Below are 27,746 nucleotides of genomic sequence, written 5' to 3' on the forward strand. Positions count from 1 at the left end.
TGAGGAAAGAGTCAGCTCAGTCTGCGAGGATTAGCAGAGCAGAGACTGTAAGCATAAGTCAGACAGACACCTGAGACTACAAAGATAAAGGCATCTGAATCCGAACAGGAGAAGCACAGCTGAGTCCAGCTGAAAGTGAGAGGGCCAGCAAAAGCCAAGTCAGCAAGTATAAAAACAGCTGAACTAACTTACAACCAGCAGAGGAGTAACCAAAGGCAAAATATAAAGAGTACTGAGCTCAAAAAGAAAACTACCCCTTAAGCTGCAAAACTGAAGGGAGAAAATAAACCTAAATACTGCACACAGTAATAAGGGTTGGGATAATCTCACTGCAAACACAGAAAATGCATTTAAAACTGAGAAAAATGTAGGCTATGCAGACAGAATAAAATGTAGTTGGCACCACATAGCTAGCACACATGGGCACAGGATATAAAGTTGTTGCTGTGAATTTTTTAGGTATAACTTGTCTGGAATGTTTTTACGTTTGGGGAGCGTGCCAGGTGCCCTTGACCTGGATTGGCCACTGTCGGTGACAGGATGCTGGGCTAGATGGACCTTTGGTCTTTCCCAGTATGGCACTACTTATGTACTTATGTAAGAAAAATAGAATAAAATGAATAGATATGCATGGAGGGAAAAAGAAGAGAGCTCACTGATAGGAAGAAGGCAAACCCTGAAGTCCTGATATGCTCTGAAAGCCAGCACTTAGCTAAAAGCTAAGGAGAGTAGTTTATTTGGAGAAAGTCACTAGAAACAGCTATATGTAGAGCCAAACAGCAACAGTCTCTCTCTTTTTTTTCTTTCTATATTACAGGAGTGTAGAACAGTGAGAGAACAAGATGAGGCTTAGCAGGCTGCAGACTCGGAATGCAGCCAAAAGAAAATCACATTCTCACTGGAAAGAAAGGGGGAAAAATGGCAGACAAGTACAAAATATCCTGGCAGAATGATCACTGCCGCTGCCATGCTATGAAGAACAAACTCAAGTACCAAAGGGATCCTACACTTCTGGGAACTATCACCTCCTTTAGAACAGAATAGAAGCACCAGAAAACAAAGTCCAGCTGCCTGCCAAAAAGTCAATAAATGTGGTAAAATGGCACAGAGGAAAAACAGCATTCAAAATCACAATAGTACAAAACTGCTTGCGACCGCAAGGAGAGTAGTCTCGCAATTAAAGGGTCATTAGCTGGAAACAAGAAATGGAGAGTATACTTACGGTCTGAAAAAAATCTCCAGGCAAAATCACCTTAGAATGTTGGTGGGGGAGGAGGGAAGGGACTTGGCACCACAAAATGCTGCTACAGACAGAGAAATACGGAGGGTTCCAGGATAGCACAATACCCTTTACTACTACTACTAAACGGTGAATCACCAAGAACTACTTTCTTTCTCTATCTCCATTCGCTGGTTGATGGATATATCCCACCAGTTCTGGACTGATGTGTGGGACACTAAGAAAACATACTTACAAAGGATCTGTGTTCAGCAGGCCTTTTGTATAATGGATGCAAACTGTCAACATCCCATCTTCGTCCCTTTTCCAACCTAGATATCCTATAAAAAATCTGGGCTTCACATCTGTTAACTCTAGTAGACAAAAACTGAGTGAGGCAAAGGCATCGGAACAGGGTAAGCCACAGGGTAATGGCCCTACCAAATTTTTGTCTCGCACATTAGCAGACAGAAAAATGGGGAAGCAGGGACAAATACAGCTACCAGATTAATTTTTAGATTTTATACACTTGATCAGGTTTCCCCAGTGTTTTAAGAATTTACATTGGTTGCCAGAATCTGCTCAGATTATATTTAAAATATCATGTTTTATTTTTAAAATTATTAATGAAGAGGTCCCTATTTAGTTGCTTGATTTAGTTTCCATCTCATTGTGTACCAAGTCTTTTCGATCCAAAGATCATTTTGTGCCATGTTTTCTTTCATGTAAGAGTTCATTTTAAGAGAATGTTTGAAACTTCTTTCTCTTATCTGACAGCCCAATATTGGAACACGATTCCATTATATGCTAAACAACTGCCTACATAAGTTCTGTTTCATGCACACCTGAAATAATTTATTTTTCAGAAATATCTAAACAAGGCTATTAGGGAGACCATAGTGTTTATAATATATGTATTTGAATTTCTTTTTTTCTCATTATGTTATAGAATATTATATGATTGTATTTTGGTCTTTGAGTTCTTATTTTGTTAGCCGCTTTGAACCAGATTTTGGGATTGAGCAGTTTTATAAGTACGGATATTGTGATTGTGTGAGAGAGAAGCTGTTGGTAAAAGAAAAGCTGAGGTGCATTGCAGGACAGTTGAAGCCTTCAATCTTCAAACAAGGCAGTTCATCTGATGGACTGTGGATCAACTGTGACTGCAAGATTGCTTATCTGGCCTTTTTGATTACAAGAGTTTGGGACATCATTCACCAAAATGGTTTTGGCTGGTATGATAATTGGTGGTCAGATAATACATAAATGACTACATTTACACATTGGGGTCACGTACTGTCACATGGAGGGCAAGTCTATGAAGAAGGTGGTAACATATCTGTGCCAAATATGCAAGTAAATGCTAAGAATACTGGCTTATACATGCATATATGTGTTCATACACATGTACATGACAACTTGAAAGCCCTAGTCCATAAAAAAGGAACCTAAACATGATGTAGTTTGAGGGTGGGCATTAACATGGGCAGAGTCTGGATAGAGCATGGAATTGCACAGTTATCGTGACAAAACAGGGGGTTTTTAAGCCTGTACACTGTATTATTTCTTGAAGTGTATTTCTCCTATTGGCCAGCAGGTGGTGTTTTCTTTTTGTAAAGCTGTGGCAGAAAGTGACTATTCTTTCTTTAGTTTAGCACAGAGAGGAAGTTCCTGCAGTATACTTTTAAAATGTGCTGTTCTGGGCTCTGATTAGCCCAGGAGTTCAAATCCAGTCTGGAAATACTGGATTTTTCCCCAGCCTCAGCCAGAGAGAGGAGAGAGAAAGATCTCTTTACTGAGACCCTGTGAGAATTATATTCTGTAACCTGTGAGCAGCTATATTTCCTGTACTCCCCAGGCACTATCCAGGTAGTGACTAAATGTTTAGATAGTTTTAATACTGAGCAACATTCAGTTACCTGTTATTTTGTGCTATTTTTGTTCCATCTGTTTTTATGGTTCACCATTCAATATTTTTATGACAAACTTTTTTTTAGTTTATTGACTCTGCTTGTCTGCTTTCTAGGAACTGTGGGGGCCAATGGAAGTGTGGCTCCAGTAACCTAAAAAACACTGAGATAACTTGAGAGCGAAAGACTCACCCAGAGGCGGTTGGGACCCAGTCGGTGGGGGGAGGGTGCTAGTATAGAGCACGTGCCCAGGTGCAGGCGGATCTGAGCAATTTTGAGGGTAGACCCCCTAGGTGGCCACAGGGATAACCCCAGGTGGGTGATAGGCGTTCCGTAACAGTTATACCAGTGGCGTAGAACTGTTCTCTGAGTCTGACATCCTGCCTGCACGTACAACGTGCAGGACGTCAGCAGCATGCAAGGAAGAAGACTTTTCTCTGCAGCAGAACGGTCAGAGAGGACGTCGGCTGGCGGGGAGTGGGGTCCCCGCCAGCAAAACGGAAGGTAGGCGGTGGCGGGTTCGCGGCAGGAGGGGGGGGGTCGGCAGAGACCGGGGGGGGGGGGGGGGGGGGGGGGGGCTAAAATGTGCCCCCTCCCCTCGAGCTCTGGACCCCCCTCCCACGGAAGTCTGACTACGCCCCTGAGTTATACACATAAATTATAGAACATTATAAATTTAGGCGCAATGATTTACACCAGCTCTATGGCTGGTGGAAGAGCTCAATGCCTAAATTATAGGCATGCTTTTGACCTGTTATGCTAGTATTCTAAAAAAGGAAGGTAGATGCTTACTTTCCTTTATAGAACAGGCATCTAAATCCAGGTGCATGATTATATAAGTGCCCCTCCCCCCAATACTGCACTTGTGGAACTTGGTGAATCTTCTTGTCCTCAGGCAAGAGTGCAAAGTTCAAACATACAAAAAAAAATAAGCCAATTAAATCGTACCTGAGATCCTTCCAAGTTGAATGTTTGAGCATTGTGACAAAGCAACATCACATCTTTCTCCAAATCACCAACACTCCGGTATTTATGATTACGGATTCTTTCCTGATTAGATTTTTTTTTAACAGAAAAATAAATTAATAGGCCATACTGAAAAGTTGTAACATAATGCACAACCCTCCAATAAAGTGGTATACCTCAATAGAGAAGTTCAACAAAGGGGAAAACGTTAGCTATTATGTTATGGCTGCACAGCACTAATTAGAAGCATCATCTAATCTTGATACAATAAGGTATCTTTTGCCTTCTGGTGTATTAATAGTATTATGCATAGCTACATTTTAGACAAACTGAACTACTGCTTTCCCATTACAACTTGAGTTATTTGAAGATGTCTTTATAGCAGATCAAACAACAAATAAGCAAGTATACTATTCTGTTTTTCCCATATTAAAAAGAAAAAAAACACAGTAAGAGAGAATGTACATGTAGGTACATGCTGCAACAGCCAATACACACCTTTTATCAAAGGTCTGTTTCTTGTCCGTCTGTATGCATGCAGACGCATATGTGCTTGTGCAGCTAGCCAAACACAAACAAGTAGATGGAAGCAAGAAGACATGAGTCTGAGCTACTGTAGTTGCAATGAGCCACGATCCTGCCACATGAAGATTTAAAATATGTGGCGGTTACCACTGAGAACTGCAAACTTTGGGACCACGACTGTGTACAGTAAGTTTGGAAGAAGGAAAGAAGAAGGTAGGTGAAGATGAGGGGGGCCACAGAAAAATAGTGAAACATACCACTGTGCCACACCAACATAGTAGCGATTCTTTTAGAATTTAAATGCCAAAGTGCAATAGTTTCACTTAACAGTTCCTGCTATGCAGCAAATACTCTTGGACTCAAATACGTGAATGGGTTATTGAATATAGAAAGGATATGTAAAATTCTATATAAAATTATGAAGACGAGTCACAGAAAATAGGAGGTGATTTTAGAAGAGTTAAGAATTGTTTGCATATAAAAAAAAAAGCTTTTTTACATGTTTAAATCAGTATGTACATATAAGATCAGAGTACTGGGAATTTTGTTTAGACTCTGCAATTTCTTTAGATTTATAGGTTAATGTGGTAGTTAAAAAAATAGTCTGGAAATCAGTAACATAGTAGATGATGACAGATAAAGACCTGTATGGTACAGATAAGTACATGTTTTTCAGATTACCTTATAACATCTATATGATTACCTTCATGTTTCTTTAGCACATTTGTAAAGCTCCATGTATTGTATCATCATTGCATATATATAGGGGATATATATTGTCATATTAATCTGCATTGCCATTGCCAGCATTTTGACTGATTGTGATTTAACATTTTGCCAGGGATGGCATGAGTGTATGCATATACATTTGAAATAATTGGAATGTCTAATGTGCAATAATGGTTCCTCTGGTTCAACCAATTACCCGCTGAGGGTGTAATGGTTTGAATAGATGACTGAGCACATTTATTTTCATTATATTTTTAATAATTACATTTAAACATACTGTGCTAATTTTGATGATCATTAAATTGTTTTGAACTGTTTGCAGAAACCCCGTGGGGGTGGACAAGATACAGGGATTCTTTTTGGGGTGTGAAGTTGGACTACAGAGGAACCTATCTGTGGGGACTGTCAATTTGGCTCCAGCTGATTTGTGCAGCAGCTGGAAGGGGATGTGGTTGTGTTTCTGCTGTACCTGGGCCCTGAGAGAAAAAACAGGAGCAACTGTTTTGAAGGGCTGCAGGATCCCTTTTGAAAGTTACTGGACTGTGAATCCCTGACAATAAAGGAGCTTGTGACTTTTACCTTTTTGAAGTTTATTTTCTTTGAGCCCTGCCCTGTGGACTGCAGTGGGGCCGGGAGGCTGAGTGGCCAGGGTGGAGGCAAGATCCCGAAGACCCTTGAGCGGAGGGAAGGATCTTCACACTAGACACACTTTTTTCTAATTTTTTCTTGATTCTTGTAATTTGCTTTGCTCATGTGTATTTCCCTTTGTATTTTACTACAATGTAAAATGTTTTAAATTACAACAAAAAAAATCATGCAGAAATCTCACCTAGATTGAAGGCATGGACATTATGCTTGCTCGAAAACAGGTATTTCAGTTGTTCCCAAACCTGGTCCTGGAGGCACCTCAGCCAGTCAGGTTTTCAGGATATCTACAATGAATATTCATAAGAAAGATTTGCATGCACTGCATACAAATCTCTCTCATGAATATTCATTATGGATATCCTGAAAACCTGACTGGCTGGAGTGCCTCCAGAACCAGGTTTGGGAACCACCGAGGTATGCGCAACTGCAAGTATTTTAGAAAATATGTGCATACTTCCACGGTAGTATGGTCCTCTCAAGGAAGCACGGAGTAGAGATCTTGGGTATGACTTGGAGGGGGTGGACTTTCCTAAATTGATAAAGGCTATCCCACAGCAGGTTTTCAGCACTGAATTCCAAGAAAGTCAATACCACATACTTCATATCACAGCTACAGGCCTCTAAAGTGGGTTGGGTGCCTGTTGCACAATGTTTCAAGTGTCAGCAGGTGGGGACACACACAATACTTTCTGTCATTCCTTCTGGAGATGCATTGGTATCCAGGCTTTTTGCATAACAATTCATAGATACATGGGGAATCTTTTCGGTCAATGTATAGTCTTTTCTTGGAAGGGAGATCTATTGGCTAAGTGGGAAGCTTATGGGATTCCTGATAAAGCTTCTCGTTTATTTCTTAGCAAAGTCTATGCATTGGGGAAGAAATGTATACTTAATCACGGGTTGCAGGATGTGCCTCCCTCTTTTTGCTATCATGCCTTAACGTTATGGGAGGCGCAGGCTGCCCTTGCTATCCCCAGCAGGCAAAAGACTTTTTTGTCTGTTTGGAATTATCTACAAACTATCTTACACAAGGCAAGAAGTGCAGTACTGAATAAATTCCAGAGCATATCATGATTTATCACCTACAACAGGCTGACTTCGGGGTCCTCTGCCTGGGTAGGGGGGCATGAAGGGGTTGGTGGGGGCGGTCAGGGAATCTTGGGCATGCTAATAAGAAGGCTTGGAGTCATAAGAGTCCAGACAACAGGCCATCATAGTTGGTGTGGCACAGTGGTGTGTGTTTCCCTATTTTTCTGTGTCCCCCTCATCTTCACCTACCTTCTTTCCTTCTTCCAAACTTACTGTACATAGCAACGGTCCCAAAGTTTGCAGTTCTCAGTGGCAGCTGCCACAAATTTTAAATCATGTGGCAGGATAGGCACTCGTTGCAACTACAGTAGCTCAGACTCATGGCTTCTTGCTCCCACCTACTTGTTTGTGTTTGGCTAGCTGCACATATGCGTGCGCATGCATACAGACAGATATATGGGGTGGGTGGTAGTAGGTTATTCACAAAAATTGGGATAAGTTTCTTTTGTCATATGCTGTATGGTGTTTTGCTCACTGTTATATCATCGTTTCTTTGTTGTCATGTCATTGACAGTTGATTTTGAATGTAATATTGTTCAGCACTTTTCTGTATGGTTCTTTTGATCCTGAATAAAAGCAGTTAAAGCTTAAAATATGTGCCTAAATTGCAGCGCCACCTAAACTCCAGTCCATGAGCACGCTTACTGTACCACATTTACTTTTAGGCATTAGCTAATTTTATAAGAGCCCCTTTATGCATATAAACCAGAGTTTTACACAGAAGAAATGACTTCTAAAATTACCCTATATGTGTTTTCTTGTTTACAATTTACAGTTTATTAGTTTGATACTCCACCTATCCCAAAATAAAATCTAAGCAGTTTACAAAGAAATATTCACACATTAACAAAAATGACACCATTAAGATTACGAATCAGGGTCAGGGGGTCTTTTACAACCACCGTATGTAAAATAAATAATCGCAAAAAGCATAAAACTAACAAATACTAACACCAAAAAGAGGAGGGAGGGAGATGCAAGACTGAACAAACAATAACAGATTTCTGCCCAAACCAGTAGCCACTTTCTCCAACTATCTAACTGCCCAACTTGTTTAGCATGTTATCTGTATAAGTTATACCAATATTCTAATAGAATTTATGCACATACTTTCTTTTTGTAAAGAATGCCACAGAAAGATGTGCATATATTTATATCTGCTATTTCGTACGCACAACATTCCTGATTTTACACGTATATTTCACCAACTGTGTGTGGAAAGGTAAAATTATGTCTTGCCTGATAATTTTCTTTCTTTTAGCTGCAGCAGATGAATCCATCAACTGGTGGGGTTGTATCCATCTACCAGCAGGTGGAGATAGAGATCACTGACTTAAGTGAGTGGTATTGGACGACCAGCCCTTCTGTAAGCTAGTATATGTCTCATCACAAAGCAAAAGTAGGTCCTGACAAACAGGAAACCTTCCTTACTAGTAGGACAGAAACCACAACAGAACAAGAGTATAACCAATTGTAGATGAAACTCATACCAAATTTTGAAATTCGTGTTCTAAACTGTAAGAAACAAAACAATGCGAACAAACACGAACAACAAACTGTCAAGCTGACTGTAAGAATAGTGAGCACCTGTGCCAAACAATGTTTGGCGGCTGACCAATCCTGGATTACCTGCAGAGGGAGATGAAGAGCAGGACCCTGGAACCACCACCGGGCGAAAGTAAGCGAAACCAGCAGACAGGTTCTGACAGGATCTCAAGGCGAGAGGCATGCAGCAAGCAATAGCATAAGTCAGGTCCAGGCAAAGTCTCTATGCAGGCGGCAAGCAGAAGCAGTAGTCAGGTCCAGCCAAGGTCAGATCAGGTCAGGCAACAAGCAGTAGAAGATACAGTCACTACTAAACACCAGCCACTCTACCCAAGTAGAAGCTGAAGCAAAGTTAGAGGAGTAGGTACTCCTTAAATAACCCCCACCTTCCAGAGGAATGATCTTCAGCTGGCCAGAGACAGGGAAAAGGATTCAGCTGGCAAGGTGGAATTCCGATTGGCCAGCTGGCCAAAGGAGGCGGAACCCAGATGCAGGAAGCCAATCCGGATGTCAGAAAGTGTGGCCCAATTTCCCAGGCCCCGCGCCCGGAAGAACACCGATCCAGGAGCGCCGGCGCAGCCAAGATGGCCGGCCCTCTGAAACAGTAGAGGAGACGGATACCGAGGACCGAGGTGCCTCGCCAGCATCGCCAGGCTGGTCATGGCAGCGAGCAAGGGGAAAAGAACAACGTCGGGACGTCGGCCTAACCTGCATGGCTGACGCTCCCCTGCGCAGAAGCGGAACCAGAGGGCGGTCAGGACTGCGAGCAGGTAAGGAGCGTGACTGTACCCTCCCCGGAAGCCCCCCTCCTCCGTCTCAGTCCAGGCTTAGAAGGATAACCAGCATGAAATTCTTGGACCAAGTCTGGAGCATGTACATTACTAGCAGGTTCCCAGGAATTGTCCTCTGGACCAAAATGCTTCCAGAATAATAGGTAGAACAGTCTCCCTCTTTGAAGCTTGGAATCCAGAATGTCTTGCACCTCAAACCCGGGGTCAAGCTCAGAGTCAGGAACAACTATCTTCTTTGGTTCCGGATGCCACTTAAATGCCAGGAAGGGTTTAAGCAGAGATACGTGGAAGGCATTGTGGATACGAAGATTGCCAGGTAAGTGAAGGAGACAGACAACTGTCCCCACTCTAGCTTGAACAGCAAATGGCCCGATGAAGCGGGGTGCAAACTTAAGAGACGGGAGACGCAGTCTCAGGTACTTGGTGCTGAGCCAAACCTTCTGCCTCGGGTGGAAAACAGGAGCGGGGCGTCGATGTTGGTCAGCAAAACGTTTATATTTCGCAGCAGCATGCCGCAAATGACACTGAACAGTCCTCCAAGTGTCCTGAATAGTAGTGAGGGTCGGATGAATCAGGGAAGGAGCTTGATCCAATGGAATCGGAGGAGGAAGGCACGGATGACGCCCATATACAGTAAAAAAGGGCGAAGTCTGGGAAGCAGAATGAAGACTGTTGTTGTAAGCGAACTTGGCCCAAGGCAGGAGGTCCACCCAATCATCCTGACGGTTGTTAGTGAAGGCCTGGAGAAAGGTCTTGAGGGTCTGGTTGGTCCGCTCCGCCATGCCGTTGGTCTGGGGATGATAGGCTGAGGAGAAGTGTGTGGTAACCCCAAAGGCCGAGCACAAGGATCTTCAAAATCTGGACGTAAATTGCGAACCTCTGTCACTGATGATGCGTTGAAGCAACCCATGCAGACAACAAATATGATGGATAAAACCGGACGCAAGAGTAGCAGCGGAGGGTGGGGACCGCATAGGAACAAAATGTGCCATGTGGGAAAATCGGTGCACAACCACCCAGATGATAGTGTTGCCCTGGGAAAGGGGAAAATACGTTATAAAGTCCAGAGATACTTCCTGCCAGGGTTGGTTGGGAATAGGCAAGGGTTGAAGACGACCCCACTGCTTGCCAGGAGATTTGGTGCGAGCACAGGTGGGACAAGTAGAAACAAACTGCAGAATATCCTGAGTCATATGAGGCCACCGGAAATAACGAGAGATAAGATGGTAAGTCTTGTGAAATCCAAAATGTCCTGCGAAGGCAGAGGAATGACCCCAGTGAAGAACCAATCTTACGTCGGAACCGGACAGGAACAGAGGTCAGGAGAGAAGTCGAGGCCACCACGGTAGAGGGGATACAAGCAGGATTAAGCATAGGGCAGACATCATCGGGTTCCTCTGGCACATCAAATGCTCTAGAGAGCGCATTCGCCTGCATGTTCTTCTCCGCAGGCCGAAAAACCAAGTGGAAGTCAAAGCGAGCAAAAAAAGTGACCACCAGGCCTGCCGTGGATTCAGTCATTTGGCATCTTGTAAGTAGAAAAGGTTCTTATGATCTGTAATGACTGTAATCGGATGTGCAGCCCCCTCCAGAAGATAGCGCCATTCTTGAAAGGCGAGCTTCAGAGCCAATAACTCTCTGTTCCTAATAGTGTACTTGCGCTCAGCAGGAGAGAATTTCTTAGAGAAAAAGAAACACGGATGTCTTTTACCAGAAGGAGCAGACAGACAACACCGCTCCAACTCCAAGAGACGAAGCATCCACCTCAACAATAAACAGGTTAGCAACATTCGGACTACGGAGCACCGGTGCAGACAAAAAAGCAGCCTTTAAGGTAGAAAAGGCCTCCTGAGCCGCAGGAGGCCAATTCCGAACATCAGCACCTTTCTTAGTCAAAGCAGTCAGTGGAGCAGTTATCAAGGAGTAATGCGGAATAAACTGCCTATTGGCGAATCCCAGGAAATGCTGCAGAGCCTGGAGTCCTTGAGGAACCGGCCAATCTTGGATAGCCCGAAGCGTCGCAGGATCCATCTGTAGGCCGACAGCTGAGATAATGTGCCCCAGAAAGGGAATAGCTGGTTGATGGAAAGCACACTTCTCCACCCTGGCAAAAAGCCGACGTTCCAGGAGCCGCTGAAGCACATGCCCTAGGTGATCCTGAATAGAGGCAGAGAATACAAGAATATCGTCCAGGTAGACAATGACGGATGAATATAACAGATCCTGAAAAATAAAATTAATGAACTTGTGAAACACAGCTGGAGCATTGCAGAGACCGAAGGGCATGACTCGATACCCGGTGGCCCTCATGTGTATTAAAAGCCGTTTTCCACTCGTCCCCCGGACGAATACGAATCAAGTTTTAGGCGCTCCGGAGGTCCAACTTGGCGAAAATAACCGCTCCTTGAAGGCGGTCAAATAACTCAGGGTTAAGAGGCAGAGGGTAACGGTTCTTAACAGTGATGTTATTCAGGCCTCGATAGTCAATGCAGGGTCGTAAAGACCCGTCCTTTTTGGAAACAAAAAAAAAAAAAATCCAGCTACAGCAGGGGAGGAGGAAGGTTGAATAAATCCCTTTTGAAGATTTTCCTGAATGTAAGTATGCATGGCAGCAGACTCCTCTCGGGACAGAGTGTACAATCTCCCTCGGAGAGGCATCATGCCCGGAATCAAAGGGGCGATGGGGAGGGAGGTAATCTGCCTCCCGAGCATCAAAAATGTCCTGAAAATCACGATATTCCGCCGGAAGACAGGCCTCGCAGGGGTGAAGGGTTCCAGGCAGAGCTGGGATAGTTCTCAGAGGGGGTTCCACTGGAGTAAGGCAGGTCTCAAAACATCGGGCACTCCATTGACTGATCTCACCAGTAGGCCAATCAATGCTGGGCGCGTGGAGACGCAACCAGGATAACAGGGTGAATGGCTTGCGGCAAGATGAAGAATTGGATGTTTTCATGATGCAGGAGACCCATTTGCATCTGAAGAGGCGGAGTGAGGTGAGTAATAGGCTGAGGAAGAGCAGACCCATGAATAGAGGTTACCTGCAGAGCTGGCCTACAGGGAACCGCTGGTCCTCCTAGCTTCTCAAGCAGAGCCGCATCAATAAAGCTACCCCCCCGCTCCAGAGTCCAGCAGGGCTAAAGTGTTCACCCTGATTGACCCAAAACCACCACCTCCACAAGGCTTGGGTCTAAGCTTTTCCCAGTTTGTTAGGACATTCTTTCACAAAATGATCGGGTTTACCACAGTATAGGCAAAGTCTGTTGCTTCGTCGATGGGCCCTTTCCACGGCTGAGAGTCGATGTCTACCTATCACCATAGGCTCCTCCAGTCCTTCAGCAGCAGAACCCGCTGCTCCTTGCGGAGAGATGGCTCGTATTCTCTGAGGAGAAGATCTCCGAGGAGGATGAGAGGTAGATTGTTCTTGTGCTCTCTCCTGAAATCGAACATCGATCCTAATACACAGGGAAATGAGGGTATCCAAAGTGGTAGGAACCTCACGACCAGCTAATTCATCTTTGATATGCCCGCTCAAAACGTGCCAAAAAATAGCCGTCAGAACTTCTTGATTCCATCGGAGTTCAGCGGCTAAGGTACGGAACCGTATCGCATATGTTCCCTCGGAACTGTTGCCCTGTTGAATACGTAACAGTTCACCTGCCCCTGAAGAGGGATGCCCAGGAACATCGAAACCCATTCTGAAACGACGAAGGAACTCCCCCCAGATCTGAAAGGAGCGGATCCCGTTGTTCCCACAGGGGTGAAGCCCATGCCAGGGCTGGTCCGGAGATGAAAGAAATGATGTAGGTAACCTTGAGACTGTCAGATGGGAATGAAGCGGGTTGCATATCAAAGAGCATCTGGCATTGGTTCAGGAAGCCCCGGCAAGCAGGAGTACCATCGAATCGGGGAGGCTCTGGCAGACGTAAGGTCGGGATGGGAGGAGTGGTTCTGGCAGCGCCAACAACTGGTAATCACTGGGCCTGAAGAGATGACATCTGTGAACACACATCCTGAAGGACCCCCCGATAGTCTATTAAGCTGAACCTGCTGTTGTTGAAGGACCTGAGCCACGTCAGACATGTCAGTTTTGTCCGGCGAACTCATGGCTTTGGCTTTCTGTCAAGCTGCCTGTAAGAATAGTGAGTCCCTGTGCCAAACAATGTTTGGCGGCCGAACAATCCTGGCTTACCTGCAGAGGGAGATGAAGAGCAGGACCCTGGAACCACCACCGGGCGAAAGTAAGCAAAACCAGCAGACAGGTTCTGGCAGGATCTCAAGGAGAAAGGCATGCAGCAAGCAATAGCATAAGTCAGGTCCAGGCAAAGTCTCTAGGCAGGTGGCAAGCAGAAGCAGTAGTCAGGTCCAGGCAAAGTCTCTAGGCAGGCGGCAAGCAGAAGCAGTAGTCAGGTCCAGGCAAAGTCTGTAGGCAGGCGGCAAGCAGAAGCAGTAGTCAGGTCCAGGCAAAGTCTCTAGGCAGGCGGCAAGCAGAAGCAGTAGTCAGGTCCAGGCAAAGTCTCTAGGCAGGCGGCAAGCAGAAGCAATAGTCAGGTCCAGGCAAGGTCTCTAGGCAGGCGGCAAGCAGAAGCAATAGCCAGGTCCAGGCAAGGTCTCTAGGCAGGCGGAAAGCAGAAGCAATAGCCAGGTCCAGGCAAAGTCTCTAGGCAGGCGGCAAGCAGAAGCAGTAGTCAGGTCCAGGCAAACTCTCTAGGCAGGCAGCAAGCAGAAGCAATAGTCAGGTCCAGCCGAGGTCTGATCAGGTCAGGCAACAAGCAGTAGAAGATACGGTCACAACTAAGCACCAGCCACTCTACCTAAGTAGAAGCCGAAGCAAAGTTAGAGGAGTAGGTACTCCTTAAATAACCTCCATCTTCCAGAGGAATGATCTTCAGCTGGCCAGAGACAGGAAAAAGGATTCAGCTGGCAAGGTGGAATTCCGATTGGCCAGCTGGCCAAAGGAGGTGGAACCCAGATGCAGGAAGCCAATCCAGGAGTCAGAAGGCATGGCCCAAGTTCCTGGGTCCTGCGCTTGGAAGAACGCTGATCCAGGAGCGTCGGCACAGCCAAGATGGCCGGCGCTGCGAAACAGTAGAGGAGACAGGTACCGAGGCCCGGGGCACCTCGCCGGCATTGCCAGGCTGGTCATGGCAGCGAGCAAGGGGAAAAGAACATCGGGACGTCAGCCTAACCTGCATGGCTGACACTCCCCCGCGCAGAAGCGGAACCAGAGGGCGGTCAGGACCGCGAGCAGGTGAGGAGCGTGACACAAACAGAGTGAATAGAGAAAAGCGACGGTAACTACGGAGGGATGCTGGATTCATCTGCTGCAGCTAAAGGAAAGAGAATAATCAGGCAAGACAATTTTACCTTCCTTAGCGCAGGCAGCAGATGAATCCATCAACTGGTGGGATGTACCAAAGCAGTCTCTAGATAGGGAGGGACACCGTCGCCCCTCTAGCCAAGACCTCCGCAGCAAAAGAAGCACTGGATCTAGCTGCCATATCCACTCTATAATGCTTGGAAAAAGAGTGTACGGAGGACCAAGTAGCTGCCCGACAAATTTCTTGTAAGGACAAGACTGAAGACTCCGCCCACGAAGTCGACTGTGCTCTAGAATGTGCCTGTAAAGGTTCCGGTGCGATCCGACCAGCCAACAAATACGCCAAGGAAATAGCTTCTTTAAGCCATCTCGCAATAGTCGGTTTTGAAGCCACTTGACCATGACAAGAACCTGCAAGAAGCACAAACAAATGGTCTGCCTGTCAAAAGTCATTAGACATCGCCAAGTAGTGAAGGAGAACGCGGCGCACACCCAACAGATGAAAAGTCACGGGAAAATCCTCTTCCCGAAAGGAAAGAAGAAAAACAGCCTGATTGAGATGAAAAGCCAAGATGACCAGCAAAAAAGAAGGCACAGTTCGCAACGTGACCCCCACTTCTGAGAACTGCAAAAAGGGATCCAGACAAGAAAGGGCTTGAATCTCGGAGATTCTCCGCGCTGAAGCTATAGCCACCAAAAAAACAGTCTTCAGGGTGAGGTCTTTATCGGAAGACCTATGTAATGGTTCAAAAGGAGGGCCTTGCAATGCCCTAAGAATTAAATTAAGGTTCCAAGACAGACAGGGTTGACGTAAAGGGGGGCGGAGATGAAGTGCCCAATGCAAAAAACGTACCACATCTGGATGGACTGCCAAGAATGGAGCTTGAGAACATGCTCCTCTGGGAGGAAGACATGTCCTAGCGCTGTGTTGAAGTGAACTCCCAGGTAATCTAACTGCTGAGATAGAATGATATGACTCTTGGGTAAGTTGATCACCCAGCCCGACGACTGCAACAGACAAATGACTTGGTCAGTAGCCTTGCGGCTCTCTAGAGCCGAATCCACTCGAATCAACCAGTTGTCGAGGTAGGGATGAACCCTGACCCTTCCTTCCTCAGGAATGCTGCTACCACCACCATGACTTTGGAGAATGTCCGAGGAGCCGTAGCAAGGCCAAAGGGGAGCGCCCGGAACTGGAAATGACGCCCTAAAATGGCAAAACGGAGGAAACGCTGATGCTGCTTCCAAATGGGGATATGAAGATAGGCCTCCTCGAAGTCCAGAGCCGTGAGGAACTCTCCTGGCTGAACTGCTGTTACCACGGACTGCAAGGTTTCTATGCGAAAATGCTGGACCCTCAAGAACTGATTTATCTTGTGGAGTTCGAGAATGGCCGAAAGGAACCCCCTTTTTGAGGAACCACAAAATAAACGGAATAGCGACCCATCCGGATTTCAGAAGGCGGGACAGGAAACACTGCCCCAAGATTCACGAGGGAACGAATAGTAGCATCGACTGCTACCCGTTTGGAGGTGGAGACACATCGGGATTCCAAAAAGGCGTCGCCTACGGGAGAAGAAAGCTCTAGCTTGTAACCTTCTCTGATAATATCCAAAACCCATTGGTCTGAGGTAATGTTGGCCCACTCTTCGTTAAAAAGGGTCAGCCGACTGCAAATCTTGGGAACTGAAGAGTGGACCTTCACCCCATCATTGTGTAGGACGCCCTGAAGCACCTGGGTGTGAGGAGATGGCTGCGGAACGTTTATCATTTTGAAAGGAAGAACGCTGCTGAAAACGGTTTCGCTGGAAGTTAGCAGCAGGCCTACCCAGCTGTTAATGCCGAGCCTCTCGGAAACGTGGTCGAGAAGAAGAAGTTCTCGGAGTCGACCGAGTCCTGTCCTCTGGCAGGCGTTGACCCTTAGAATCACCTAAATCCTTGACAATCTTTTCTAAAGAGAAGTTTGCCTCGGAAAGGAAGCCGAGTGAGTTCTCTGCTTCGAGGCCAAATCCGCCGCCCAATGGCGTAACTACTACTACTACTATTTAGCATTTCTATAGCGCTACAAGGCGTATGCAGCGCTGCACAAACATAGAAGAAAGACAGTCCCTGCTCAAAGAGCTTACAACAAATGATGAGAAGAAACTGCTAGGGCCATAAGCTTAGCTAACGAGCAAACCAGGTCATAAAGGGAGTCAGGTAAATAAGCTAAGCCTGATTCCAAAAGAGTGGAGACAGACTCCAAATGCAGACCCTCCTCCGGGTCATGCTCCTGTGCCTGATGAAGCCAACTAAGACATGCCCTGGCTGAATAGGAGCTACAAATTGATGCCTGAAGAGCCAAAGCAGAAACTTCAAAGGAACGTTTTAGAGAGGCTTCAAGGCGACGGTTCTGCATGTCCTTGAGCGCTACCTCACCTACTGGAAGGGTCGTCTTTTTGGTGACCGCAGTTACCAAAGCATCCACAGTAGGGAGAACATACTTGTCCGCCTGATCCGCTACCACCGGATAAAGGCGAGACATTGCCTTGGCAACTTTAAACGTCCCCTCAGGGTCGGACCGCTGAGCTGAGATCAGCTCTTGAATAGCCTCATGAACTGGGAATGCATTAGAAGGCTTCCTCGTACTGGTCATCTTAAGATTGACCAAGGAAGAAGACCGAGATTCTGGATCTGCAATATCCAAAGCTGCCAACGCATTAGAAATAAGAGAGGTAAGCTTATCCTTATGGAAAACACGAACTGCAGTAGGGTCATCAGGCTCTTCCTGCTTCAAATCACCCACTTCAAAATCATCTGCTCTAGAAGGGGGAAGAGAATCCCCTGACAAAGCAGCAAGGGAAGGTAAAGGGGCCCCGGGCCCCAAAGATGCCTCCTCAGAAACAGAGGATGTTCTTCTCCTCTTAGGAGGGAATCAGGAGCAAAGGAGAGAATATGCTCAAAGCCTGTCACAGAGGAGTTTTTTTTATTTTTATTTTTATTAAGCTTTTTAACAAACATAATTTCACCTTTATGAATGATAATACACAAATTAGAAATCACACTTAATCAAACATATAATAAACTAGTAAGTTTCAACAAATTATCGACCTCAATATAAGAAATCAGATCAAGATGTAAGATTACTTAAATAATCTATGAAATAATTGTATAATAATAACTTTACCAATGAAGCACATGCCCTGGATTCTTCACTCAGAAGCTGTTAAACAGTGTACGTATGGGACTATACCACCACCTGAACTCCTTCTCTACTAAGCAGAAATTCCTCCAGTTGTTTGGGGTCAAAAAACTGAAATTGTTTGGATTGAAATACAATTCTGCAAACACAGGGAAATTTCAATAGCAAGCTAGCTCCTATCGCCACAGTTCTTGGGCGCAGGGTCAAAAAGGCCTTGTGCCGCATTTGAGTCTCTCTTGATAAGTCTGGGTAAATCCTTATTTTTGACCCCAAAAACATAGAATCTAAATGTCTCAAAGAAAGTCTCAAAACTGCATCCCTATCCATCTCTAATGCAAAAGAGACTAATAAAGTTGCTCTTTTGGTAATGACCTCCAAAGAGGACTCCAAAAAGGTTGTCAGGTTCATCGCTTCTCCACCTTGAGGAAACTTTGATTCAGTTTGCAAATAATAAGCTCTAGTTATTGGTGGTAGTGAGTTATCTGACATACCCAGTATTTCAACGAGATATTTCTTAACCATTTGTACCGGAGTAACCAATGGTGAACTTGGAAAATTTATTAGCCTCAAATTTAAGCGTTTAGACTGATTTTCAAGATATTCCAACCGCCTTTGAGTAAAATTCTTATCCTTTATCAAAGTTTGTCCCACAAGTTCCATTTTTTGGGTTCTTTCCGTAAGAGATTTTACTGCGGCAGTTTGAAATTCAGTCAGTTGCAATTGGGATAAAGCAGTTTCTGACAAAGTTTTGATGGTTACAGCATTTTTAGTAATTACAGCTTGTAAAGAGGTGTGGGCAGTAAAGGTAAGGTCCCATAGTGACTCTAGCGTCACTACGGCTGGTTTTTTCATTTTCTCCAAATTCAACTCAGGAAGGGGTGCTTTGGCAGCGTTTTCCAGGATACTCACAGTCTGCAACGACAGCATAGGAGCAGAATTCACCTCTGGAACTTTCAGGCTGCCCGCACTCCGTTCTCCCTCGGTCTCCCGACGGCTCCCTCCCTGCTCGGTCTGTAATCCACTTCGGGTCAGAGCGTCAGGACTCATCAGTAGACAACCACTTCCTGGTTGTGGAGGAGCCGCACGTTTGACGGGGCTTAGGGAAGCCCCGTCTACACTGTCGGCCAGCGTCACAGCGTTAGCCTCAGCTACAGGAGTAGAAGTTTGTCCAGGACCTGGCGCGATTCCAAAATCCTCCATTTTCGCCTGGCGAAGTTGGCTTGACCCGCCAGGGAGAGAGGGAATCTCCCTGACTTTGCCTCTCCTTTTCCCCATCTAGAGGGTCAGGTAAGGAGCGAACTTGCTTGGTGTTTAGGGAGAAGAGTGGGTCGCGTCTAGCTGTGCTTCTCACACAGCCGCCATCTTGACCTCTCGACTTCTATTCTGTCACAGAGGAGTTAATAGGCAGCACAGGACCCTGGAAAGAAGGCTGAGAGGGAGTCTTCTTTAAAAGATAAGCCTGGTGCAATAAAAGTATAAATTCTGTGGAAAACGGATCCCCTGAGCCCCCATGCACAGCAAGGGTTTCCCCAGACAGCCACACTGAATCTGCTGCAGGCAAAGGCTCCAAAACCACCATCAGCTGACTGGCGGGAGCCACGCCGGAGGAAGCAGACAAAATGGCAGGCGGAGCAGCGCTATCAGTGCGGGAAACCAAAGGCTCTGCGACGGGTGCAGCTTCAGCCGGCAGAGTTTTGAAGCAGCCTGCTAAACAAAGACCCAGTGCGGATCTCTTTTTACCATAGCAGGAGCAGCGCTTAACTGCTTCAGCTGCCATACCAATGCGCCTGTCAAGGGAAATAAAAGAAATGAGTTCACTCAACCAGCGCAGCCCAAATAGACCAACAAGCCTCCCAGACGAAAAACACTGACAGAACAGCTGAGAAATCACCAGTGAGTCTGTGTTCCTGCTCCCTCCAGCTAAACATCGCTGAATCTTTTTTCTTTTTTTTTTTAACAGCCACGGCTGCAGCACAAGCTCTGATGCTGTTTCTCTGTTTTGTTTTTTAAATGGTGAGGAAGGATACAGCAATCAGGCCAGGTAGGGAGGCAAAAGGGGACATGGGGTGAGGCAGGAACCCCAAAGAAGTATGGTCCCAAGGATGGCACAAGAGCCAATCGCCCCCACTCTCAACCGGCTAGCCAAAAGTAGCCCAGGAGGAGTCTCAAAGTAGAAGAATCCAGGAACTGGAAAGGAAACGTCCACCACCTGCTGGAGACAGAGATAGATATACAGTGGAGGAGTGGCCTAGTGGTTAGGGTGGTGGACTTTGGTCCTGGGGAACTGAGGAACTGAGTTCGATTCCCAGCACAGGCAGCTCCTTGTGACTTTGGGCAAGTCACTTAACCCTCCATTGCCTGCCGCATTGAGCCTGCCATGAGTGGGAAAGCGCGGGGTACAAATGTAACAAAAATAAATAAAAATATACTAGCTTACAAAGGGGCTGCTCGTCCAATACCACTCACTTAAGTCAGTGATCTCTATCTCCACCTGCTGGTAGTTGGATACAACCCCACCAGTTGATGGATTCATCTGCTGCCTGTGCTAAGGAACTTTAATTCCTCCCAAACCATATTCTCAGGAATGCCTTTGCTCAGATCTGTAAACTAACATGCATATAAGCTGTATGTGTATGTACACCAGACAATTTAATTAAAGGCATTTTCTGGGTGTAAAATACCATTTTACCTGTTGAAACACCTTTTCAAACTAATCCCTAAAAGTAACTTTCAGAACCATATCCATGAATAAAATTGTGTTTTACGTGTGGAAATGAGTTTTTAGAAAACTGCAGCATGGCCACTGGATAGAAGGGCTGAATATACAAAGTTAAGTCAAGTTCAGGAGCATAATTTAACTGACTGAAAATCTAGCATTATATGTTCTGAGCTCAATATTTTGAAGAGCACATTTACATATTACATTTTACTCACTTTCTCTTTCTTATTTGTTTCAGAAATGTATGTACTTTCTACTACCCAAATACATATAATACCATCTAATACAGTAGCACTCACCTTTATTTTCTTGAAGTCCACTGGCTTCCTAATTAGCTCATAATATTCTGGTAATTCTTTTCTAGAGGGTAGCTGAACAAACACTTCACTTAGTTGCCGCCCAGAGCTGTTGAACAGAAAACACCGAAAATTAACTCTGCAGGGTTTATGAGAAAGGTGTGACAGCAGATGAAAGCACAGTAACTATGATATAGAATTACTCTGTTCTTTGAAAGGCTGAAACTATCGTTAGAACTAGATTTAATATGTGCTGTTATAAATGTGCAAAATTACAAGTAGTTGCAAGAGCAATAGTTATTTTCTTTTAGCATGTAGGAAACAAAGTTTTTTTTATATTTGTGTAAAAATACTGCAACACTGATATGCAAATGACCCGTCCATGCTCCTCCCATGGCTGCTCCCACTTTCCAAATCTGGGCTTTAAAATTTACGTACTCAACTTTATTGAATACCAACTGGGAAGATGCGTATGTAAATTCAAATTGTTTCCAATTAGCGCCAATAATTGATTGTTAGTGGCCAATTATTGGCGCTAATTGGCTTGTTATTCAATTGAAAGCGCAAATTGGGTGTATGCAAAAATTTGTGCACACAATTTTGGGTGCTATTTATAGCATTTGGGGGCATGTACACGCATAAATGCCAGTATCCTAGTCATTTATGTGAACAAATTTGAATGTAGATGAGCAGTTTCCAGATACAAGCTATTCCGTAAGTATACATCAATATTCAATGGTGTATCCTTTGCAGGTGGGTGATGGTTGGGTGAAGTGTGGGCAGGATGCACAGTTATGTGCATAGATTATAAAATACTAGTTTATGGTTTATTTAAGCTTTATATATTGCCCTTCCTGTGACTACCGTAGGACGGTTTAGAATAAAAATAGATAAAGAACATCATTTCATCAGAGATAAAGGATAGATATTGAGAGAACAGGAGAAACAAGTGACCAGGAATGTCAGTCTGCTCTGAGCTGTGTTACTGAGCCATTACTGCTACTGCTACTACTCATCACTTCAATAGTGCTACGAGAGCAAATAAAACATGTTAAGAGACAGTCCCTGCTCTATAGAGGTTACAACCTATTCAAGACAAACTGGACAAAAAAATGGACTGGGGAGTTATCGTGGGAATGATTAAAACAGACATGGGTACTGAACAGGTGAAAAGGGGTCAAGAGTTAAAAGCAGCCTAGTCTAGATTTGAATATGGCCAGAAACTGAGCTTGACATACAGATTCAGGAAGTCTATTCCAGGCATACGGTAAAGCAAGATAAAGGGAACAGAGTCTGGAGTTGGCAATGGAGGAGAAGGGTACAGATGGGAGACACACACCTGATGAATGGAGTTCCTGGGGAGGGGTGTAGGGAGAGATTAGCATGGAGAGATAGTGAGCAGCTGCAGAAATAATGCACTTATAAGTCAGAAAGCAGTTTGAACGTATATGGAAGCAAGTGGGGAACCAATTAAGTGACTTGAACAGAGGGGCTATATGACTATGGTGTATGGTAAGTCATGCAGCAGAATTCTGAATAAACTGAAGGGGAGACAGATGGTTTAGTGGGAGACCTATGAGAAGCAAGATGCAGTAATCTAAGCGTGAGGTGATAAGAGTGTGGATAAAGGTTTTGGCAGTGTGTTCAGAAAGGAAGGGATGAATTTTGATGATGTTATAGAGAAAGAAGTGACAAGTTTTAGCAGACTGTTGGATATGGGCAGAGAAAAGAGAGAGAGGAGTCAAAGATGACCCCAAAGTTTTGAGGTGATGAGACAGGAAGGATGAAAGTGTTATCCCAGAAATAAAAAATGAGAGAAGAGATGAGGTGGGTTTAGGGGGGAGGAAAAGAAGTTAAGTTTTGGCCATGTTCAGTTTCAGATGGTGGTGAGACATCCAGGCAGCAAGAGACAAGCAGGCTGAGACTTGGGCCTGGACTCCTGCTGAATTTTCCGCTTGTGGAGAGGTAGATCTGGGAGTCTTCAACATAAAGATGATACTGGAAACCATGTGAAATCAGAACATCAAGTAAAGAAGTAGTCCCAAGACAGAGTCCTGTGGTACACCGACTGACAGTGGGACAGCAGCGGGGGAGGAACCACCGGAGCATACACTAAAAGTGTGGGCAAAGATAAGAAGAAAACCAAGGCAGAAAAGAGCCCCAAAATGCAAGTGAGGACAGAGTGGTGATCAACAGTGTCAAAAGCATCAGATAAATCGAGAAGGAATAAATATGTCTTCAGTAATTTTTAAAATCTGGAATGAAATGGTTTTGTACACAAAAAACAGAAATTCCAGAGTAATGGAGCAATACAAAATAGTGTACCTTGACAGGTTGAGTCTACATGAAGCAAATGAACAGGTGGTACATGCAATGGACCATCATGCAATGATTCTAGTGTTCTGCGTGGCGTGTGCAAAGTAATCATTGAAGTAAGGAGGGATGCCCTGTGGGTTATTGAGAATCTTGTACAGGATCTGAAATTGTACAGGTAACCAATGTTAAGACTTCAGAAGGGTAGTGATACAATCTTGCTTTAACACACAATAGAGGGTTCTTATTGCTATATTTTGTACAGTTTGCAAACGCTTAATGAGAAAAGATGAAAGTCCAGTACAGATAATACAGCAATAGTTGAGACACAAAGATGCATATTTTCAAAGCACTTTGGGAGGCTAAGTTCCATAGGTTTCTATGGAACTTTGGGAGGCTAAGTGCTTTGAAAATAAGCCCCAAAGTGATTAGCTCATGAAGTAAGTTTTTTTTTGTGAGGACTCATCCAGATAAGAATGGACATAGAAAAACTGCCTAGGTGCCCAAAAACATTTTTTCTCACTGAGATTGTAATCTGAGATGCAAAAGCTGCTAATTAATTATTACTCCTAGATATCTGAGTTCAGTAACCAAAGAAATGTTTTTATTTCTCAGTACTGGAACTGCTGGGGAAGAAAAAGGTCTGTTAAATACCAGACAGCTACAGTCTTTGCAGGGCTGAGAACCAGGCAGTTGCCAAATAACCTGTCAGAGGTAGCATCCAAACACTTTTGACTCTTAGTAGGATCTATGTGTATAGGAGGATCATAGAAATCTAGTAAGTGTATATCATCTGTATTGTAAAATGCTTTAATTCCACGATCTTGTATAAGTGTTGTGAAAGTGGAGTGGAAGAGTTGCCTAGTGGTTAGGGTGGTGTACTTTGGTCCTGGGGAACTGAGGAACTGAGTTCGATTCCCACTTCAGGCACAGGCAAGCTCCTTGTGACTCTGGGCAAGTCACTTAACCTTCCATTGCCCCATGTAAGCCGCATTGAGCCTGCCATGAGTGGGAAAGCGCGGGGTACAAATGTAACAAAAAAAAAGGATTTAGAAAGAACACTGCAGGAGAGAAAATGTGAGGTTGGAACTGAGGAGAAAATTGTCTGAGGATGCCCGCTCTTGTGGAAAGGAAATGAATCAATTTAAGTCTGTTCCTGTGATGCCTACAGATCTTAACCTGGACAGTAGTGATGTATGATAGACCAGGTCAAAGTGGCTCAGAGATCTAATAAAATAAGCAGCACAACTTCTCCACAGTCAAAAGCTGAATGGATGTTGCTTAGTAATGCTGTCAGGATGGTATCCGTGCCATGATGTAGATGGAAACCTCTTTGCCATGGGTAAAAGATATTGCAATAACTTTGAAAACTAACCTCAGTCATCTTAGAATAACAGAGATTTGAAACTGGTCAATAATCTATGTGCATAATTTCATAGTCTAGGTGTGAACACTTAAAATAAGGAAGCATTTATGTCCAAAATATAAATGCATAGACTTATGTTAGAATTATAAAATGAAATACCATTGCGGAGCTGACCTGTTGTTTAACATTATATTGGCCCAGTTTTGCCCGTGCCGGCTTCCTCGGGTGCCGCAGAGGTCTGATTTTCGCCTTGCCACCTGTTTCGGACCGAGGCATTGGGGGGTGAGGCTCTCCGTCCTGGATCATCGTGTCGGCGGACTGGCTGCAAGCCTGATTACATCGGCGGTGCGGTTCTGGGATCCAGTGAGCATGGTCCGGCTCCCCACGATGCAGGGAGCTTGTGTGACTTTTGATCGGCTCGTCCCTGGTGTTCCTTTGACCCAGCTCTCTTCCAGCCTTTCCATCGGCCTGCTGGCGTCTCAGCTTGACCTTCTGGCCGTGATTGTCTTCTGCGCTGCTTATTGCCGGCTGTTGGACATCGAGGCCTGCTTCCTGTTGGGGAGACGTTCTGGGAATGGCTGCACCTTGTGTGGGTCTTGCTTCCTTTTGAGCCGCCGGATGCTGCGGGGGTCTGCTGCTTTTGAATCCTGCTGGCTGTGGTCCCTGTTCCTGTGCGGTGTTGTTGCCGGGCCCAGTGACATCTCGGGCCCCGCCGGCATTATCGGCCTCCTGCTATTCCACTCTCCAGGCTGTATATTGCTGCTGCACTTCGTCTGGGCCTACTGGGTCTTACAGCTGTTCCCCAATTTTGGTTTGCCTTGCCGTGAGCTGTTCGTTCCACTCTGGTCCATCTCAGCGTCTGGATTTGCACAGTCCTTTTTAGACTCTCTCATCCTTTCCCTTCTTTCTTCCTACCCTGTTCCTTTTACCTTATCTAATATAATTGTAATTGATTCTTGTACATTGTAAGCCACTTTGAGTCTGCTTAATGTGGAAAAAAGTGGGGTATAAATGTTCATAAATAAAAACAGAATAGATTCTACATAGGTGCAATTATGAAATTATCCTCATACAGCATATTTCCATAAGGAAAAGCCTAGATTTAGGTGCTAGGAAAGTACCTGTTCAAAGTCTATTCTTTAAAGAAAAGTTGATGTCTACTTTTCTTTACAGAATACTAATATAAGCCACCTTACACATGCCTACTGTCACGACTGTGGTCGTGATCCTCCTTTCAGACTCACCTTGTCTTCTGGTGATCAGCTTCACAGACGGCTCTAGTCTGTTTTTTCCTTGAATTGTTGCCTCTGCTACCACTTCTGTGTTTCAAGCCTCACTCTGGTTTTCCTTGCATTGTTGCCTCTGCTACCACTCCTTCTGTGTTTCAAGCCTATTTCTTGTAGTCGTGACATCATCAGTGAAGGCCCTCATAAGGAAGGTGAGGACATTCATTCAGGGACTTTGCAATGCCAAAGGTCTCCAGGTTTGTCAGTGTGCTTGTGTAGCACTTCTGCCCTGTTTCCTAGTCAGTGTGCTTGTGTAGCACTTCTGTCTTATTTCCTACATAGTGTGCCTGTGTGGCACTTCTGTCTTATTTCCTACATAGTGTGCCTGTGTGGCACTTCTGCCTTGGTTCATCTGTTTGTCTGTGTGCTAGGGTCAGCATTTCTGTTTCGGTTACTGTTTGTTCTGTTCTTTGATTCTGAGTGGCTGTGTGGCCCAGCCTTGCTCTTGTGTGTGGCTTCCCTCTACTCTTGTGGCCGTGTGGCCCAGCCTTGTGTTCTGTCTTGCCTAGTGCTCTGCCTAGTCTGTCCTACTTAGTGCTCTGCCTAGTCTGCCTTGCCTAGAGTTCTGCCTAGTCACCCTTGCCCTGTGCTCTGCCTAGTCTGTCTTGCCTAGAGTTCTGCCCAGTCTGATTCTGTCTGTGTGTATGTGCCTTCTCTTTTTGCCTTCTGCTGTTGTGTGTGGGTTCCAGTTCAGACTTGCAGCCCGTATTAGAGGGCTCTGGTGTGCCCAGGTTCCAGTTCGGCCTTAAGGCCCGTTTGAGTGCCTTTCCTCTAGCTTTACTTGGCTTTGCTCAGTTCCTGTGTACCCCTTTTCCTGCCTGTGTGCTCACTGCACTTCTAGTCTGTTCCAGTCCTGCCTATTTAGTCCAATCCTGGTTGGAAGGCTGCTGACGTTCATCGGCAGTGGCACAAGATCTCACGTTTTTCCCCGAGTCCGTGACAGTTTGCAAAGGCTCCCCGAGGCCATGACACCTACTTTACATATAGCTTATATGATTTTATAACTTATATGCGTAAGTGTGAACCCCACCTAAACTTTAATCATGTGGTTGCCCATCTGCAAAGCACAAGCAATCACATTTTGGTGCATACTTACAGAACGCCACATAGTTGGAAAATGGACACTTATACGCATATGTCCACATACGGAATGAAATGACTAAAATACCAGCATTTATGCACATTCTTACTGTCTAAATCTAGGTGGCTCCTTACTGAATTACACTCATAGGGTATAAAGAACACATTTACATCTCCTTTGGAGCAGGTGTAAATCTGTGCACTACTGAGGGTCATTGTATGAATCTATTTTATAAAACGTACACAAAGAGCTGTGTTGCCTTTATAGTACAGATGTTTTGATATTTCACATGTCCTAGTATGGAATTTCTCACACACGTATTTTTGTTTTAAAATCCAGTTTTTAATTATTGTTTACTTGCATACCCTATAAATGCTCTTTTCTGTGTACCACAGCAGTTTCTTCCAATTCTTTTAGACTTAGAGGAAATCATAATCACTTCTCTTGGATTATAGCAGCTTTGTTTCTAACTATCTGTGCTGTTTCCCCTTATTTTAAAAACTCCATCTAGCCCTATCACTACAGTGATAGCCCCTAAGTCTAGCTTATAGGCTTCACTACTTCCACCTGCCCCTAGGGGCCATGAATACTGCCACCACAGCATCCCCACCCCTGGGAGGAAAAGTCGGACCTAGGAATCAAACTCAGGTCTTCTACTCTGAGCTACCAGGTTAGACCCTATAAATAGATTTGATGAATTATTTCTGTATTTACAAATTATGGAGCTGTTAAAGTTAAGATTATATATCAAACCAATCAAATGCC

The 27,746-nt window shown here is 44.9% G+C and overlaps 1 protein-coding gene across 5 annotated transcripts in view; it reads right to left on the reverse strand.

The window, feature by feature from the left end:
- SMARCA2 (SWI/SNF related, matrix associated, actin dependent regulator of chromatin, subfamily a, member 2) overlaps positions 1-27,746 on the reverse strand; it is a 679,721-nt gene that overhangs the window by 29,442 nt on the left and 622,533 nt on the right. For all 5 annotated transcript variants that reach the window (XM_030193821.1, XM_030193826.1, XM_030193822.1 and 2 more), the window contains 2 exons: positions 20,939-21,044; positions 4,078-4,179 (listed from right to left, as the gene is read on the reverse strand). In XM_030193821.1, the coding sequence (XP_030049681.1) occupies positions 4,078-4,179; positions 20,939-21,044 (208 nt within the window). The remainder of the gene's footprint in view (positions 1-4,077; positions 4,180-20,938; positions 21,045-27,746) is intronic.

The sequence above is a fragment of the Microcaecilia unicolor genome, chromosome 2 (genome assembly GCF_901765095.1).
Source record: "Microcaecilia unicolor chromosome 2, aMicUni1.1, whole genome shotgun sequence".
In the NCBI taxonomy this organism is placed as follows: domain Eukaryota; kingdom Metazoa; phylum Chordata; class Amphibia; order Gymnophiona; family Siphonopidae; genus Microcaecilia; species Microcaecilia unicolor.